General features: G+C 41.7%; 1 protein-coding gene across 1 annotated transcript in view; it reads left to right on the top strand.

Moving 5' to 3' along the window:
• The first annotated feature begins 13226 nt into the window (after positions 1 to 13226).
• Positions 13227 to 19306, top strand: part of PDK3 (pyruvate dehydrogenase kinase 3) — a 57936-nt gene continuing 51856 nt past the window's right edge. Inside the window, exon 1 of the mRNA XM_005484368.4 lies at positions 13227 to 13459. Within this exon, the coding sequence (XP_005484425.1) occupies positions 13354 to 13459 (106 nt within the window). The 5' untranslated portion in view covers positions 13227 to 13353. The remainder of the gene's footprint in view (positions 13460 to 19306) is intronic.

Here is a 19306-nt window from a genome sequence, read left to right as displayed (position 1 = left end):
CTTGCAGCTGAACAAGAATGTTCTAAGCAAGACTCAGCCAAGGCATCACAGCTGTGCCACAGCAAAAGCAAGCCTTGGGTCACAGGCAGCTGAACATCTGGGCTGGTGTTTAGCATCTGAAAGTTAGCTGCATGTCTGCACCAGAATCAAGGTAAAGGCATAATATTGCTTTTTGTTGTGGCACCCAGACTGATGTCATATTGATCATTAATATTCAGGGGCAGGGGCAAATTATCATTAGGGCAGATTAGAGCAGTGGCTCTGGATATTTTGGTACCATTATGAAGTTCAGGCTGGACAGCTCATCATGACAACAGCAGCAGAGTCCTTGAAGCAACCACTCACTGTATCACAGGTGGTCTATCAGATAGACACACTGGTTTTGATTGCTGAAAAAAATCTAGTGATATAAAAAGTCCCACTGGCTCAGACATCTTGTCCTGGGGGTTTCGTTGACGCCTTAAGAAGGACCAAGTGCACCAGAATGCTTTCAGCAGGACTGCTGGGTTTGAAACAGGCTGTAACAGATATGAACAGCAAGTTTTTTGGCGGAGTCTTTTGAGGAGAACAAAGAGAAGATTAGAATCTACCTTTTGAAAGTTCAGACAGAAAGGAAGACCAAGCTTTTTGGATAGCAGAGCAGAAAAACCCTCACATATCTGATAACTGAGAGAATCACTGACATACCAGAAGGTACAAATGCAGACTGAAGAGTGTGATCTGTGTGGAGCAGCTGGAAAAAAATCTTTGATTTGCTGGTTAATCAGAATGTACTGCAGAGAAATCAATTTAAGGATAATCTCATTTACTATTTATTTCTGACTCATATTTCCACAGGCCTGGATTTATGCATTTCATCAGTCATCTACTTTGGAGAAGAATGGCATAAATTTCAACACATCTGCTATTTTTGCCTGCAAAATATTCAAAATTGTTTCTGCAGAAGCTACGGGCAGCAGTGGGGGACATTTATTTAAAGAAACATGGAACAATGGATCACTAGTGATTAAAATAAAAATGGAAATTACATTCTGAATGTAGGAGGCAAATGAGTATTGCATTTACAATACTCTGGCATTTAGCATATATGAACCATCATTGAATAGTTGCATTTTGGAAATTTTGAAACCTGGTTGTCTTTTGAAAAATGCAGATTCAAGCTTCTCATTTTATGCTAATGTGAAGAGGTGAAGGAGAATACCAGTTTGTTGAAACAAGTGAATTAGCATGTGAATGGCACATATTGGACTTCTCCCTCTTGAAATGGAGGCTTTCAAAGTACAAAGTAGGATTTAAATCTCACACTGTGATTTTTCCCTTCTCAGAGCCCCAAATCATGTTACTTGTAGTGCATTAATAGGCTTTGAGCCTGTACCCCATCGACTAGAGGTGCTGTCATTTTTACTAATAGCCATAATCTACAAATCTTGCAATCAATGAAACAACCTGTTTTCTCTCCCCATTCCTAATTCTTCTTTTGGATCTCACTTTCAGTTTTCAGGGCTGATGGTTATGAAAACACTTCCAAAGTAAGAATGTGAATGGCAAACCGGCCTGGACTCTCTCCTTCCTCATCAAATTCTTTTTTTTCTGAGGACTGCACTGTCAGCCTTGCCAGAGAGGTTTGCCTTCAGTGCTGATTTGCTCCTTGGAAATAAGATGGGCTTGCAGCAATATATTGCTGACAAAGCTAGGCTGCAGTGACATAGGAGAATTAGTGCTGCTAAAGAGAAGAGACTTGGGGAGGTAATTTCAGGAATGTTTCCAGCACCTGAGTGACTAAAATCTCACAGCTCAAACAGCCTAATCCCATACTGCAACAAGTCAAGCCACCATAAGCAGACTCTGACATTTTTTGCTCATGTGAAGTAGAAACTCAGGAATCTCTGCTGTGATTGAAGTTCCCCAATGAAAGCAAATTTCTGCCTTCTAAGATCCTCTCCTTCCTCTTCCCCACCTCCATTCCCCGAAATTAGCCATTGTAACACAGCCTGCTTTTCAAATACCTGCTTGTGTTTGTGTGATGGAGTGCACGTTTGCCTTCCTTCATTGCATTTTTCTTGTCTCTGATTAATGATTAAAGCAAAACCTTTGTAGCTGGTTCTAAGTGCCTCTGTTAGCAAAGAAGGGAGCTTGCAGTAAGTAATGACACCAGAGCTGGACCACTCTGGGCCGCTCTCAAGCCAAGTCCTGCAAATATCACTTGGCAAGATGCTCCCTGCCTCTCCCAGCCTGCTTTTATTTGCAATTATATTCACATTATTTTTAACATAACATTGTATTTGACAATAACATGGAGATGCTTTGGTTTTAGTTCTCTTATTTTTGGGGGTAATGGCTGTCTTATGAAGTAACAGTAGTCTGAGCTCTGTAGCAACTGGATGTGCCTATTGCAATATCAGAGAGTGGTGGCTAACATCCCCTGGTGCTGCACTGCCAGTTGGAAAGGCAGCAGAGGTGCAGCTATATCAGGCTGCTTTAAAGGCTGTAAGACTCTTTCTGCTGGCAATGCCAGTGTTTGCCTTTCTGATTAAATCACTACCCTTTGATGCAATAGCTGCTTTGCTCCACAGGGGGAAGGTAAGTCACTCAACAAAACAAGTGTTTACAGTCATACGTTTACAAAGGTTGTTTATTTTTGTTTGTTTTTAAAATGGATGTATACTTGTCTTACTGCTCTACTGGGCAATAAAGGTTTCCTAAGCAGTTCAGTGAAAACCTTGATTCATACAGGGCTGGTGTTGGTGCTGCCTTGTATTGAGATGTAGTGTCTCCCAAAAGGATTTATCATAAGACACCTGTAATCTTCTCAAGAGAAGGGAATTCAGGTGGTAACTGGTGGAAAAGACCATGCCATTTTTTCAGTTAAAGTCATCCTGACTGTCCTTTGATAGTAACTGGTGTCACATTGCTTAATCAGCTTTACTGTCTGCTGATTTCAATGAACTCAATGTCTGTAATGGAGAATCAGAGAGCTTCTGCTGTATTTAAGTAGATGAAATCCTATAACACGGCTGAACAAGGTGCTGAAAGGAGTGGCTCTACAACCCCTCTGGTTCCTTTGCAGCTCTAGAGAGGATCTGTAACTTCTCTCCATTGCTTTGATAATGAGCAGGAAGTCGGAACACTTCTCTGTTTCTGCAGATCAGCTCCCTAAAGTGGCACAGCCTGAGGCTCGGTTTGTGCCCTCAGCTGGGCAAGGAAACATCCCTGGGAAAGGGATGGGGGAGGTTGAGCAGCAGTTGAAGTGCTTGTGGCAAGGTGTGAGCCTGATACAGACATCAGCTGTACTTTCCACTTGCTGGACCTGAGGGTCAAAATTAGCTGGCATTGCAAAGTCCAGGCACTGCAGACAGCACACAGGACAGCTCAGGTCTGGCCTATCCAGAGCCATTAACTGCTGAGTGCCTTTTGATTCTTAAGCCTGAGCATTAGCAAGACAGCTGAGTGACTTTTGGCTGAGGTCAGGATGTAGAATCTTCCTCAGAGCTGTCTCAGCTTCTTACCTTCCTTGAAATAGTTTCCCAGGAGATGTATTAATCTGTTTTCATGTATCATGAATGCTATTCTTAGGAGCTGCCTTTGATTTGTTCAGTGTGGCAAGGCAGAATACAGAGCTGTATTGAGCTGAAAGTTTTGAGTGCACCATTCCCGCACACACTGCAAGCACACATCCTCACACAGACATGCCCCACATTTATCTTTGTCTCTATGTGAAACTACATCAAGTCATAAAGATTGAGTGGAATGTCTGTATTTCACTAAAAGAAAAAGAAGCCTCTGTGATATCATATATGTGGCCAGTGTATTGGGTTTGCATGGTGGGGATTTTGTAGAGGATTTGTGACCCCGTGGGGGATCCACAATGGAGCAGCCTGGTCCTGAAGGATTGCACCCTGTGGAAGGGATACTGGAGCAGCTGATGAGGAACTGGAGCCCATGGGAAAGACTCACACTGGAGAAATTCATGGAGGATTGTTTCCTGTGGGAATGACCCCAAACTGGAGAATGTGAAGAGTGTGAGGAGGAAGGAGTGATGGAGACAAGGTGTGATGAACTGACCGCACCCCCATTCCCTGACCCTGTGCACCTTGGGGAGGAGGGCAGAGAATTTGGGAGTAAAGAGGATATCAACCAGAGCAGAGTGTATGGGGTGAAGGTGTTTCTGCAGAGAAGTGCAGCCCAAATTTCACAATTTATCTTATCTGCAAATGTGAGGCTCAACAGCTGTGCTCCACCATGGGTAACAGCTGTAGCTGTCCCTTTGAGGAGAGTCCCTTTGGGATACAGGGTATAGATATCTGGCTTTGACTATGATGCAGGTTCAGCCACGAGTGCACCTCAAGGGGAATCTCTGCACTTTTTTCCTTTCTTCTCACTTAGAAAAGTTACCTTGTATTTAATTCCCATTCATTATGCATGTGTGAGATCAAACTAGTCAGTACTCATCAAGTGGCTAAGAGCTGGCAAACACCTGCAGAACACTACTGGAAATGACTTCTAAAGGCAAGCATTCAGCAACCTTCAAAATAAGAATCATCTGTGCTCTTCATTCTGCTTTTCAGTGTGTCCATCACATGCCATTCCAAGCTGCAGCTGAGAAGACAGGCACTGAACTACACAAATGTGGTAATGTTGTTGCTCATTCAAGTGTGACACTCTCTTGTTTAGCATTCAGTTGTTTAATGAAGTGAAAAGATGACTTTGGATCATCAGTAGTTCCATTCTTATCCACATCCACGTCCATATCCTTATCTAATCTTTCAAAGTTAATCCATCCTACAACAAACTTGTAGGCCTGAGTGATGTTGCAACATGGAGAAAGTAAAGCTTCCAGGTTGTCAGGATTCTGCATGGAATCCATTTTTCACCTAAGAAGAGCATTTTATTACTCCTGTTATCTCAAAGCACTCATCTGCAAGCAAACACCAGAGCAAAAGTTTTCTTCCCACCCATGAAGCTGTTGTGCTATGCTTTTCCACAGATCATCAAAACAATTTGCATAATAATTTGCATAATAAGATGCATATTATGTTTGTAAGTAGAACAGTTGAAAAAGCTATTTATTTGTTTATGTTGTTAATTACAGGTTTTTTTTCAGTTGTTATCTTTGAGAAGGCTGTGAATAGAGACACAGGATATTTTGCCAAATGGTGCTCCTGGAGAAGTCTCCAGCTGTTGGCAGCAGGCCTTCAAGGCTGCATTGAAGAAGCCTGAATGGAGGCTACCACATTTACCAGGATCAGCTGCATGGATATGCCACATGAACATGATGCATTTAATTGTCCCTTGGACTGTGTATTTAAAGACAAATTAAAATAGACTCTTGTTTGGCATCAGTACTGAGCTCCACTATATGCATGGATTTGTGCAACTCCAATTGCAGACTGATGAGACTGCACCTTGTTAAGAGGAACTGGAAATTAGGGTCATGATGCAAGAACTCCTGTACATTGCCTACCAGAAAAGCTTCTCTCTAACCCCAAACTAAAGTGCTATTATAACCCTGACAAGTTTTCTGTTTAGCTTAGGGCTCATTTGCTACGTCAGTGCACACAGACATAACACTGTGTTTGCCCTCATCTAGACCAGCCTACAAGCTACAGTGTGCACACCATTACAGAAAATCAAGCAAAATATGTATTGCTGTTTACAGGGAAGAGAAACCCCAGAATCCAGCAAAAAAGCAGTGCCAGCAAGAGGTTTGAAGTCCAGTATGTCACAAAAATATGATGTTTAACTTGAGCCATGTAAACAAGTTCAGTTTCCTTACTGTGCATTTTGAAATCAGTACCAAATAAAAGGAGTATATGAAAACAATAATAAAGGTTATTGTTTGGACAAGTGCAGGAAAATGTTTTTAACAGAAAAATTTGAGAAACTACAATAATTTGTTTAAACTTTACATGGTCTTAAATAAAGACTAAAATACCCACCAATTCCTGTGCAAATCTGTAGAGTGAAAAAGCCCAATGAACAGTAAGAACTGCAGGTTAATAAAACATATCAGGTCAGACAAATATGGTGCCCAAACTCACTGCAATTACCTGTGTGTTATATAAAAGTATTCCAGTGCATGTAATGCTTATTGATTTCAGAAAAGCACTTGATATGACACTGAATTTAAAACTAGCATTTGATGTATGGGATACAAGGAAATATAATGGGTGAAAAGTAGATTGATCAATGCAGAACAACAAAGTGATGCATCACTGTTGTCTAAGGGCAGAGCTTCTACTGGAACAGGGGCTCTTCTCAACCCATTTTCTACTGCCAAGATCTGGAAGAGGAGGCAATCAGAAAATGCACTTGTGCTTCCCTATTATTGTTTGGTTGGCTGGTTTTTGAGAGGAAAATGGCTGATGATTCATTACAAAATGTGTATTTGGACTCAGATTTTTCTTTATTAACCTGTCTCTTGGCACACAGGTTCCTCTGGAAAGTGCAGCTCAGGGGCAGGAATTACACTCTGAAAGATTTTTAACATTCAGAAAGCTCCACAATGACAAGCATTACTGCTCTTCTTCCCAGTTGTCACAGGAGTTGAACTTTTATGCTGTTTTATTTAAGGAATCCAATTAAATTGGTGGATTCTCAAAGGAGAATGTTTTGATGTTTCTATAAAAACTGTGGTGTTTCCTGGAAGCTTTAGTTCTCACCTCATGGTTGCAGTGAAACTAAAAACCCCCAGATCTCTATGGAAGAACTGTGAAAGTCCTGGGAAACCTGCTCATCCAATCTTTCAGCCTGCTAGATAGGGTGCCAAGTACCAGCAGAGATGGGTACAACTTCTTGTGAGATTATATGTTTTCAAACAAAAAGAGCAGTTTCTTGTTGAAGATTCAAGTGCATGGAAAATAAATCCTTGCAAAATGAACAAAAATTGCATCTCTATCTCCATGTGAAAATTTTCAGAGCCAAGATGACTGAACCCTGCTCCCTTACATGGCAGATTTTATTCCATTTATCCAAGGATATGAGAACTTCTCCTGCTGCATGATGAACTTCATGTAGCAAGGTCAACCCCTTTTCAGCTTTTCCCCCTGCAAATTTCAATTTTGCAACCAAAAAGGTGATGAGGTTATATTCTCCAAAGATAAAGGTATGTCAGGGTGTGATTATGGTTATTCAATCTAAAAAAAGTTTTGAGTTTTCCCCTGGAAGACTCCCTAGCAGGGGAAGTAAAGGAAAAAAAAAAAAAAAAAAAAAAAGGGAGAAAAAATGCCATACTAGCTCTGTCCTTCTCCTCAGAGTATATTGTCAATCCCATTTTAAAGGACCTAGTACAAACCCCAAAGTTGGGTTCCTTATGTACCAGTGACTCTTCCTCAGCTGATGTTCTTTCAAGCTCTCTCTGGAAAAAAAAAGATTAAATGTAAATCCTTGGTACAAGCGTACTGACTGCAGTTTTGCACATTTCAAATGCAAGTTAGGACCTTGCTGTGGGTTTTTATGTATTTTTGAATGGTAAAGGAAGCACCAAGACAGTCTTATAGGGAAGGGGTGGTTCTGGTGTGGTTCTGTGCCACTCAGCCATAGCTCTGCCTCACTGGTTCCAATGGTTCCCTTATGGCAGAGGCAGGACAAAATATGGCAGTAAGGACACTACTAAATTCTTTTGCTCTGCATTTACTCTCAATTAGCTCAGTGGCAAGAATTTTCTTTTCTGCATGCCTTAACAATTTCAAAAGAAAATAATCTATTCGTTTTTCTTTAGACATGAAAATGTTTTTTTGTCTATTGGAGAGCCCTGTCCATTAAAGCTGGACACACAGATGGTATCACCTGATAAAGAGCCAACATCAGCTCCATGGGGGCACCAGCTTTAATTTAAAGCAAATTACAGAGGACAACTCTGCAAATGAAGAAATTGTGGAGTGCATACTCTAAAAAAACCTAAGACTTCTAAACCAGATAAACCATTTGACAAGCCATGGTATTTTTGGTTGCAAAGAGAATCAAGATTTTCTTCAAATTGCCAGCTCTTAGATTTGCTGAGTACAATCTTCGATAGTTTCAGTTTAGAAAAACTGCTGAACTCTGCTGGTCAACTAACTGGGATGAGAAACACTAAATGCAGTGACTACCAGCTTTTGCTGGCAAAAACCTTGGTAAAAAAACCTTTATTTTCTTGGGTAATAGACAAGGATGGCTGAAAATGTAGACTGCACTAGCAACAAGAGACAATACTACATGCACATTCCCAAATGCAAGAACTCTCAATCTTCTGAACATTGTGGGTAACAGTTCTTCCAAAGTTACCCACTGGAGTGCACAAATATTAGGAAGTGATAAATTATTAAAAATAAAACCAGGTCCTTTTTGAAGTTCAGGAAAGCTTCAGTAAAGAACCTTATCCCTTTCTCATTCCATGTGTTCCCACTACTTGAATCTACCCTTAAGAGCATATAATGCCAGGTAGGAAAATACAATAGTGTTATTGACAAATATTACTGCTGTGAAGAGCAGGAATTTGTATGAAACATCCTCTATACTAGTTTTTCATGTTCTGTGCTGATTTTTCTGTCATCCTGTAAGAGGTACTTTGGGAGTATAATTTTCTGTGTAAATTTCTTCCAAAGAACTGTTATTGGTTATTATTATTGTTCATGTTTCAATTGTATTATCCCCATTCTCAATGAGTGCTTCTGAACTTTAAGAAATAGGGGTTATATTAACTTCAATACAGGTTTATTTATTTGGTAAAAAAAACCAAAAAAACTCAATGAATTCCATGAAGTCACTGTGTCTAGAAAACACTAATAACCATGTTTTCTTGATTTACAGTTTAGCATTACTTTTCCCCTCCTCTGACATCCACACAAAGAAGTTCATTATGCTGAGTCCCCTGCAGCTAGTTTATAGACCTGCTGTGTATTCTGCAGTGAAATAAAACAAGCTTTGTTAAGAAGATTATGGCTCTGGTGTTTTAAAGGCCTGAAATTTTCACTGTCAATAAATGTTACTTGGGGAAATACTACATGCAAAAGCTTTGATCCCTGAAAACAAGTGCATGTAATATAAAGGTCCAGAAAGAACAAGATCTGAAAATGGAACAAAAATGCATCTTTTAAAATCTCCGTACCAAGTTTGACTATAAATTTCTGTAGGATTGAATTTCTAATTTTAACTCTTAGGCACTCCCACTCTTAGCACTTCAAGGGCTAAGAAAACTCAAACTTAGGGAGAATTTTTTTTTCTGGTAACTTAATTTTCTGGTTACTAGTCATAGAAGGGTCTCTTATTTATCTCCCTGGCTCCACTGAATTAACAAATAAAGACAAGTCCCATACAAGGAAGAGCAAAGGCTCTCCCACGTACACTCTGTCAGTAGCGTACCCAGTCCCTCCCTCCCATCATAGCTAAAACACAAACACAGGAGCGGCCAATTTTTAAGTATTTCTACTAAATCTGGTGATCAAGAGTCAGTGCTTGAAATTTCTGAGGGTAGGAAACACCAAAAAGCTTTGCTTTTGCAAATATTCTCTACACCAGCTCCTCTGTTTTAGGGAATCACTCTGCAGCAAAACCTGATATTGCCGCTTTTCCCTCTTAGAATTTCTGTGCTTTGTGAGTTAGAATCATTGATTTTATACCAACTCCGATGCAGAAAACCAACAAAAATTATTAAGGCAAGATTGTTTATTCAGATTTAATTATCCATCTCCTTTGTCACAGTGATGGCCCAACAAAACCAGATTCCACTCTGTGTCTGGGGCTCCCTGGAAGCAAGGCAGGGGCAGTGGGGATGGGTGGTGCTCCCTAGGCCAGGACACCACAGGCATTTGTCCTCAGAGCAGGGTTCTGGCCAGTGTCCATACCCAGACCCTCGTGCCCTCACAGGTGCTGAGGCTTCCAGTTGCCTGTGTGCTCACAGATTCTAACTGAACAAGGGACTAAGTTGTTCTGGCTACTAAATGGCCATGTAAAGCTGAGTTATCTTTGATCCCTTGGTTAATTCTAGCTATTCCAAGTTGAATCTAACTGGAAAATATGTAAACAATACCCTCAGTAAAAGAGAGATGATAAAAACACCAGAGAAGTTCAGCAGTGTTAGGTGTTATCAACGTTAAAATCAAATGTTCTTAAGGGGTAAATATTATTTTTTCCTGTATGCTTGTAGAAATTTTTTAACACTTAAACAAAGATGCAGGGGGGCACTCACAGAATGAGTTCAGGAATCTTTTCTGCACCAAATATGTTCTGAAATACATAAAGAAGGCAGGTATGAAGTATGAGAAAATCAACTGATCCAAAAAGCAAAACTCAGCTTATCATTTAATCCTATTGATCCCAGTGACATTTTGTATTTGCATGGTTTATGTCACTAACTTCTCTTTATTTAGGTAGATCATTTAAGAACTAGGTTGATGTGTATGCTTGCTGCTGTCTTGCATTGGTAAAACCACAGCCCTTCCCACTTGCATTTTATGTTCTCTCAAGCAAGTCTTGCAGTCTTCTTAAGCACAAGGCCATGAAGAGCTGCTGGTGGGTCTGGGATTTGAATGTCTCTGCAGTGTGTGTTTGAACAGTTTTTGGAGAATTCAATCTGTTGGTTATGTCATCAATTTCTCCAGAGCTGAGAGAAGCTGTTGGGAGTCTGTTTGATGAGAAGAGCACACCTCTGTTTTGCAGTGATTTTGTGCATGTCCTCATTGCGGTTTTACTCTGTATCACCATAGACAAAAACAATTCCAATTTTTCACATGGGTCAGCTAACATAGGATTAAGAAATTTCAAAAAAAACAATGCTGTGATGCTTTATATTGCAAAAACAATTTTGTGTTTAGAAAAACAACTCAACAGTTAACTCTTGTCTTGTTACTTTTTGAAGCCGAAATCACATTAGAATTACTTTAAAATTTGAAAGATACATAAAATCAAGTGTTTTAAATGCTGATAATGAATCAGACTTTGAAGTTGCTAATTTCATCTTAATTTGGGAAATGTTGTTCTGTCTTTAACAAAAAAAGATATTGTTTTCTGCTGGATAATTCCACAACTGATTTCAGAGTTATGCTCTAAATGAATCACAATCAAATCCTGATGAGTATATAACAAAAGTTTTAAAACACTTTTTCCCACCTGCCAAAAAAGCTTCAGAATTACAGTAGATGATTCATTTTGTCAGTCTTGATTACACGACATGCCTCTTCAAGCTAGTCATTCCTATAAGCTGCAATTGAAGTGATTTTAAAATGCTTTCCAGTTATTTTGTACATTAGGTCAGGATTTCTCAGTCTCAAATTCTGTAAGGACAATCATGACAGAAAGGATGGAGAGAGATTTCCAGTAATTGAAGAGTGCTGGTTTCTTTTGCAAATCAGTTATACAATTAGAGTAATACTATCTTGTACCTGCTGCAGCTTACATTGAATTCACTGGAGAAAAATAAGGAATTGGTCGCCAGTTATTTGTCTTAAATGTACCTAAACCACATCACAGCAAAAACCAGTCAGTGACTGCATTCAGTGATACATTTTGATTCTCCAATACCTCGCTTCATTTTTGATTCTAGTCATCAAAATTAATTCTAATTGTATTCAGATGCTTTCTCAGATAAAAATGGGACTTTTTCAGAAAATTTCAACTATTGTCACACATAGTGAATTTTGATCTGCCAGCCTCACACCCGCTGTAGAACTCACTGGATATCTGAGGGCTGTATTTTGGCTGGAAGGCAGCTGGGCAGGCACATCTGATGGACCAGCAGAGACATATTAACTGGTCCATATGAAACCTGAACAGAGGTTTTAGCCAGGCGGGGCTTGGGCTCTTCTCCCAGGCAATAGGACATGAGGACATAGTCCTAAACTGCCAGGGGAGGGTGAGGCTGGACATCAGGAGGAATTTTTTCACAGAAGGGGTAATTAGATAACGGAGTAGACTGCCAAGGTGTTGCAAAATGTGGAATACATAAAATTTGCTCAAGAAAGGATGTTCTTTGATGTTTGATCTTTGTATATGTTCAAGTTTAATCAAGCAGCAGGAGATTTAATCTGTGAAACAGCAGCTAGCAAGCAAGCTCTAAGTGATGCCCAGCTGTCAGAAAAACAACTTTAGAAAAACAATTGGTGGAATTGCCTTGTTAAGGTTTAGGGCTTGACACGCTATGACATGCTATGATCTGAGATGTAGAGGGAGGTTAACAAAGCTTGAGGAGAAGGATGTCCATTGATAGTGGACACAAAGAATGCAGAATTTACAGGCCACAAGAACATCTGGCAGAACTCCCAACATGGAGAAGAAACTAATAAAGCTAACTCAGCAATTATGCTGAGGTCAGCTCCAGCTGGGTAAGAGGAAATTCTGGCAGGGGGAGATTGGGACCACTGACTCTCTGCCCACCAACCCAGCAAGGCCACTGTACCAGAGGAGAGAATTAGAATCATTAGCCAATAGAAGAACACTGATTAATAAGAGAGCTATGTAGCTTGCAACCAATGACCACTAATTCTTTTGTTCACTAAAGTCTATAATTAGTAAAAAGTTTTGATAGTTTATGTGCTTGATTCATAGAATACCACTGAGCACTCAAGCTTGCCCAATCCTTGCCCACAGTGACTCCAGCACAGTGCTGTCCACAAAAATCAGATTCATGACCTGCTGTGTGAAAAGCAAATAATATATCTCTCTCTAATATTATTATTGGCCTTTCATACCTGCTGGTCATGAATCCAATTTTTGTGGGCAACATGGTGATGGAGTCACCATCCTTGGAGACGTTTAAGGAAAGGCTGGACGTGCTGCTCAGCGCTATGGTGTGGCTGACACAGTGTTCAGTCACAGGCTGGACTTGATGGTCCCTGAGGTCTTCTCCAGCCTGACTGGGCAGTGGCTGTGACTCCAAGGGCCATTTCAGCTGAGGGCAGTGACTGTGACTCCATGGGCCACTTGGACTGAGGGCAATGACTGTCACTCCGAGGGCCATTTGGACTGAGGACACTGAGTGTCACACCGAGGGCCATTCGGACTGAGGGCAGTGACTGTCACTCCAAGGGCCATTTGGACTGAGGGCACTGTGACTCCAAGGGCCGTTTCGGCTGAGGACAGTGACTGTCACTCCGAGGGCCATTTGGACTGAGGGCACTGTGACTCCAAGGGCCATTTGGACTGAGGACACTGACTGTCACACCGAGGCCGGCCTGATCCACCCGCCGCTCCCGCTCCCCTCACGCGCCCGCCCCGCCCCGTCCCCCGCGCGCCGACGTGCGCGTGCGCGGAGCGGGCTCGGCGCTCGCCCCTCCCGCCGGGCCGGGCCGGGCCGCGGAGCGCGACGGGCAGCGCGGAGCGGCCGCGCCCGAGCAGGAGCCGCCGCCGGCGGGAGCGCAGCGGAGCCGGGCGGGCCGCGCCATGCGGCTGTGCGGGGCGCTGCTCAAGAACCCCATCCCCAAGCAGATCGAGTACTACTCGCGCTTCTCCCCCTCGCCCCTCTCCATCAAGCAGTTCCTCGACTTCGGTGAGTGCCGGGGCCGCGGGGTGGGGGGTGTGGGGGTCTCTCCCGGGCAGCGTTGGCCGGCGCGCAGGGCCCGCTCCTCGGCCGCGGCTCCTCGGCCCGCATCGGGAGCGCGGCCGGGGCCCGGCCCCGCAGGCCCCGCGCTGGCAGCCCCGGGCCCGGGCGCGGTGGCGGCTGCCGGTGGCCGGCAAACAGCCGCTGCTCGCCTCGCCCAGAGCCGGGAGAGCCGGGCTTGCCCCTTCGCCTGCGTTATCCTTGACACCGCTGCCATTGCGATGGGGATCAAAATAAGGGCTCCTCACCTGACGGTTTGTGAGCTTAGCCAGTGAAGGGGAGAGTAAGTTAATGGTCTTAGCGTGAAAATTGGAATCTGCCGTGTTGAGATCGGCTTAATTAAAGCTCGGGCATGAACTCTTATCCGCACTTGTATGGGAGACCTGTTTGTGTAAAATTCAGGAGCACTTCAGGAGATGTTGCTGTTCATAAATAGCAGTTTTCTTTTCAGAAGCCCTGGAATGAAATCCAGGAGTGGTTTGTGTTGTTGTTAAAAAACATGCTTCCATCTAGATAACGATAAACACGTATCTGTGTCGGAGGTTATTTGACTCTTGCTCTCTGACACGAAAGTTGTTGAGATTTTATTATCCTATAAATATTGCTGGCAGAGTCAATGTAAAGGCCGTGTGTAACATCGTGAAGCTTAACAGTGTTTCTTCATTCCACTCTTACAGTAAGAGTACAAAAGGACAAAAATAAGCTAGTGTTCCGCCAGAAAGTGATTAAAAGTGAATACAATTGCACAATTATGGTAATGGTATTAGTGAAAGAATGCTGTAAGTACAGGAAGCCAGTAATATATCGTCTCAGTGAAACAGGATTTTGTGCCATTAAAAACAACCCAAAACCCCCTTGGCTCCACTTAAAGGAGAACCTGACTAGAAGCTCTGCTTTCTCACCTGAGTTTGTTACCTCCTCCCCACCCCTTCCTGTGCTGCTGGGCTTCTTCTCTAGCATTGCTGCTTCTTGTGCTGTGTTTTTCTGTACTGGCAAGAACAGTGGTCTAAAGCTTAGAACATCTTTATTTTAGCCCTGGCACTTATCAAATTGTGTCACCTTAGCCTGTTTGAAAGTTGGGTTTGTGAATTGTTGCTGGAGAAGTATTGGTGGTTGTGAGCCTTTTCAGCTGTGACTAAAGAGGTCTAAAGATTTCAGAATTTGCTTTTATGCCTTGGATGTTTGGACTAAACTTTGCTTTTTGGTAACGATTTCTACAGTTCTGTGTTGCCCTGTGTTATTGTTTTTGGACATCTCTTCTGTGGCTGCCTTTTCATAATGTTGCATTTGTTTTGACATTGTAGTTCCTGTATTACTTTATGGTCTCGTGATTCTTTAAAATTTTACAATTTTAAGCCTGGCTTCTGTTACTGGAAGTGAGCAGAATGAAAACAGGACGTTACAGCCTGGGCAGCCTTGGTCTTTAGATGTGCTCCAGTTGTCACTGGATGTGTCATTGGCATCTTCTATGTGTGTGGCTATGTATTTAAGGGTCTTCATGTCTTAAGACTGATGGGAAACTATCTAGTCACTGACATTTAAAACCTCTGAAGAAAAAAAAGTCCATAGTTTAGTCTTGAAAGGTCACCAGGAGTTTCTAAAATTAGTAGGCTTATGTTGTATCAACCTTGCTAAACCTATCACCTTGATCTTAATAAGTTTTATGGGCCACTTAACATCTCCATTTACTCTTTAGTGCCTGTATTTATTTGGGAGAACTCAAGCAGGAAAATTACAGCAGTTAAGGCAAATAAATGGAACTCAGTGTAGTTACTTAACTTACATGATCCTAAATGCTTGCAGCTTTGGGTAATTTCAAGTTCAGCTGGAGTCTTCATAGGACTAGAGGAAAAACTGACATCAAAATGTAAGTGATAGTGCAGAAGTTTTCCCACTTGAGGTGTGGAAGGCCTGGACAACATGTACCATGTCAGGGAACTGTGTTATTTATATCTGAGTTAGCCAAAAAAGAATTTACTGGTGTTGCAGGACATGAGTATTCAAGAGAGAAAATATGCCAAGCATAAGGAGCAGAGTACTCAAGGTGCAGTTCAGTTGTGTTTGGTTATTTGTAAGGATGTTTGGTGGGAAGGGGACACTGTTTTGTGGTCAGCTTATGGAGGCTGTTTAGTGTTGCACTTCATAAGAAATGGTCTTTTTAATTGAGCTACATGAATGTAATGCTAGTTTTACAAAAACGTGGCTGAATTTTCAACAAATGTTGAAGAAGAATAAACCCAAAGGAGATGTGTGAATAACCCTCTCCTGGCTGTCTGATTTTGTTGTCTGATGCACATTTCTCATATGGAATTTGCCCTTACTGTGATTTGGATTTGTGTGGATAAAGTTTTTTGATTTAATTTCTGACAATAGTGAAACTACAATGTGCTCTTTATGTTTTGTTGTATTGGTTTAGACTAAGTTGACTTAGAGATTTGTAAAATTCTGGTGAGCTGGGGAAGAGAAACTTTGTATTTCTTGTGAGCTGCGGAGTCTCTTCAAAGATAATTGGTGTCAATGTATATTGAGGTACAGCTTGGGCTTTTCTGAATTACTGACTGGCAGCGGGGGCTGTATGGAACACAGCTGTGTGCATAGTGAGGCTGTACAGTCTCTATTTCTTTCCAGTGATATAAACTAATGACATTTATTTTAATACTTTCTCTGCTTTATTCAGCTGTTTAAACCACTATAAGACACAGTTTGTTTAAAGTAGCTTGCTAGTACTGAAAGCCTGTGAAGCAAACCAGAAGGCAGCAGTTCAAGCAGTGACACTTGCTTGGTTTTTGTAGCTGAGTCCTGTTGGTGTCCATGTTCTGGTGAGCCTGAGCTGTCTCTGTGAGTGTGTCAGAGGTTACTGTGCCGTGGGCTTGGCACCTCTGTGGCACAAAGTCTGAGTGTTCACTCTGTGCAGCATTTTCCTTTCTTTCTCTGTGTACACTTTCTGTTTGCACACTCCTGAATTCTGCTCAGGCAGTTTGTTTTATTACAAAGTGCATTTCCCAAGGTTCTTGTACAATTTCATTCCTTTTCAAAAGAATGACCTTCTGTAAATGTGTTTCAATATAAACAAAATTTGACCTTGTTTAATGCTAGCATGTCACTCCAGGTTTATCCAGGCCTCCATAATTATTCTGCTCTGGAAAAAAATACAAAATCTACCAACTGGACTCAGCTGTGTACTTCCAAAATTCTGTAGTTCCTCTGGAAGTTGTTTTTTGGTAGATTTCCAAGTGCAGGCATACCTTAATGACCCAGACTAAATGAATTACTAAAATATCTTTTCTGAAATTATCTTGTAAGTAGAGATGTCATCTAGCATTCAGGTCCAGGATCTTTGTACATTTTGGGGGCTAGACTGTTTGAGGGGAAAAAAAATGCTCATTCTGGAGATTCATATTGATGGAGCATCTCAATTTAGCCTTGCTTCAGCATGTTAGGTGGGCCTTAGACAGTGACAGGTTAATCCAAAATACCCAATGCTCAATCAGCAACCACACACATGGGTGACCAATTGGTCAATCCCTTGCCTGGGGAACTAATAACCTGTCTGAGGAAAGCAGAGTTGCTTTTCTAGGAGTGTCTTAGCATTTGGAAAAGCCCCCCAGAGACTGAGCTGCTGCTGCCCGCAGCGTGTCCTTGGCACGGGCCAGCCTGGGAGAGCTGCAGGGGCTGAACCCTGCCCCAGCTGGCAGCCAGCACACAGCTGCCCTTCCCTTGGGGTGCTGGGCTGGCAGTGAGGTCACTGACAAGTGTTCTGTCAAATGAATGGCAGTGCTGCAGAGGTTACATGGAATTAGGCACAAACGGAGAGATGAGTGAGGTATAAATGGTGTAATCCTTTGATTGTGCATGAAAGAGGCATTTGGAGCTGTGTTAGGGCTGTGCTGGGAGTGTGTGCCAGGATACTGTACTCTGTAATCCTCTCATTGCTGCTGCTCAGCTGACCCAGTGTCTGAGACCTGAGGTGTGTTTTGTCAGAAATATGAACCAGCTGCTTTGGGGGCTTGTTTACTGCTGAAGCTCTCTTGGCCAGTTGGACCTAGCTATATTCTGTCCTTTTTGTTTCATGTTTCAAACAATTGCATTGGGTGAATTGTGCACCTAAGGGGTTAAACTTGGTGTTTTGCTAGCTCTTTGAACATGCCATATATTAGTGCTCACATACCACTAATGAGTTTGGATAAAAAAGCTGTGCTTGTGTGAAGACAGAAGATAGTGAATCCCAGTGAATTCTTGTGGTGGAATGTGACTTGGGAGATCCTGATTTTGCAGGTTATAATCAAAATATTTGTGGTGGCTGGTGCAGTTAGTGGCACTGAGAAATATCACAAAGGCTGTAATTTAGTAATTTTACTGTACTGAGAACAGCTGAGCAGGCAGCAGATAATCACAGTGAGTGCATGGAACTGTTGTGCCCTGGGGCTTATCTGGAGGAAAACATGATCAATAGATCCTTCTCGTTTTTCAAACACATTTTTTGGTATGGAATTGTTTTGTTTATGTCATAGTTACTAAACTTACATGTCTTGGGGAAACATGTAGGCCTCTTCCAAAATGACATGAAGAGCAAGCCAGGTGTCAGCATTGCTGTTGGTTGCTGTCATTTGTAGGAGCAATATTAAATTGGGGTTTTGAAAGAGTATTTATGTCCCATGTTGCCTTCTTGGTAGAGGCTTGGATCTGAGCTGAAATCCTGCCACTGGGCAGGTAGCTGGCAGATACACGTTGAACAACATGTAGGGGTAGCAAAGTAGAGATCCAAACCTGCCTCATGTCTCCAAATATGATTGTTAATCTTCTTACAGAATATGGCTGTTGGAAGATTTTTCTACACAAAAAGACATTGGAAGTTTTCTGTTGTTTTTTTGGGTTTTTTTAATTGAACATTAGTGGAGAGACTGCATCTATAGCACTTGTAAAGTTTAGGGCTAAAAGATACTAAATAATTATCTACTATTTATTGGTTGTGACTGTGCTTTTTCTGCTGCTCTCTGTGCATTATTCTTAAAACCTTACACTTGATTTAAATGCATCTTCAAAACAAAAACGTCCTCTTAGCAAGAATGTTAACCATTGCTATGCTGGCCACTGTGTGGGATCAGGAAGATGAATGCTAGCCAGACATTACTGTCTTTTATTTTCATCTGACTGGCTTCAGCTTCCATCCAGCAGTTTCATTAGAGCTTTTCTTGGTAGGTTGGGATCCTTTGATGCCTGGAATATTTGTACTATGTGGTATATGTACATTGTCATGGAGTTATCTTTCTTGATTTCATAAAGATAAATACATTAAATGAACTATTTGCAGCCTTATGGAAATACTATGGAATTAACTTTTATTGCTGACTTTTCCAGAATTTTCAGTATTGTTCTTCAAATATGTCTTTTAGAACTTTAAATAGAATCCCTTTAGGAGTTTTGTGAAACACTGGGATAAAACTGTTTTGCTGCTGTTTAGTTTTTACCTTGAAAGGCTACCAGTGACAGCTGGATGTGCAAGCTGGATTGTCTGCCTGCTTTTGTTCTTGAATTCTTTTGCAGTTACCACTTTTCCATGTGCAGTCCTTCATTCCCTAGATCTGGGCATGGATGAAGTTTACATTTCAGAAAATTAAAAAGAGTTTCCTGTGAATGGGCTGTAGCACAGCAAGTAAGCTGGAAGCCTTTTTGATGCAACTGTTATTTATAACCTGTTCCTATTTACAACTGCCAGGTGCTGGCAGGCAGGGATGTTCCAATACTATATATAATATTGAGGGGTTTTATAGGGCCTGGTATTGATTGTTGGAAGGT

This window comes from Zonotrichia albicollis, chromosome 2, assembly GCF_047830755.1.
Source record: "Zonotrichia albicollis isolate bZonAlb1 chromosome 2, bZonAlb1.hap1, whole genome shotgun sequence".
NCBI lineage: Eukaryota > Metazoa > Chordata > Aves > Passeriformes > Passerellidae > Zonotrichia > Zonotrichia albicollis.
Note: the sequence above shows the minus strand (reverse complement) of the source record. Positions and strands in the feature narration are given on the sequence as shown.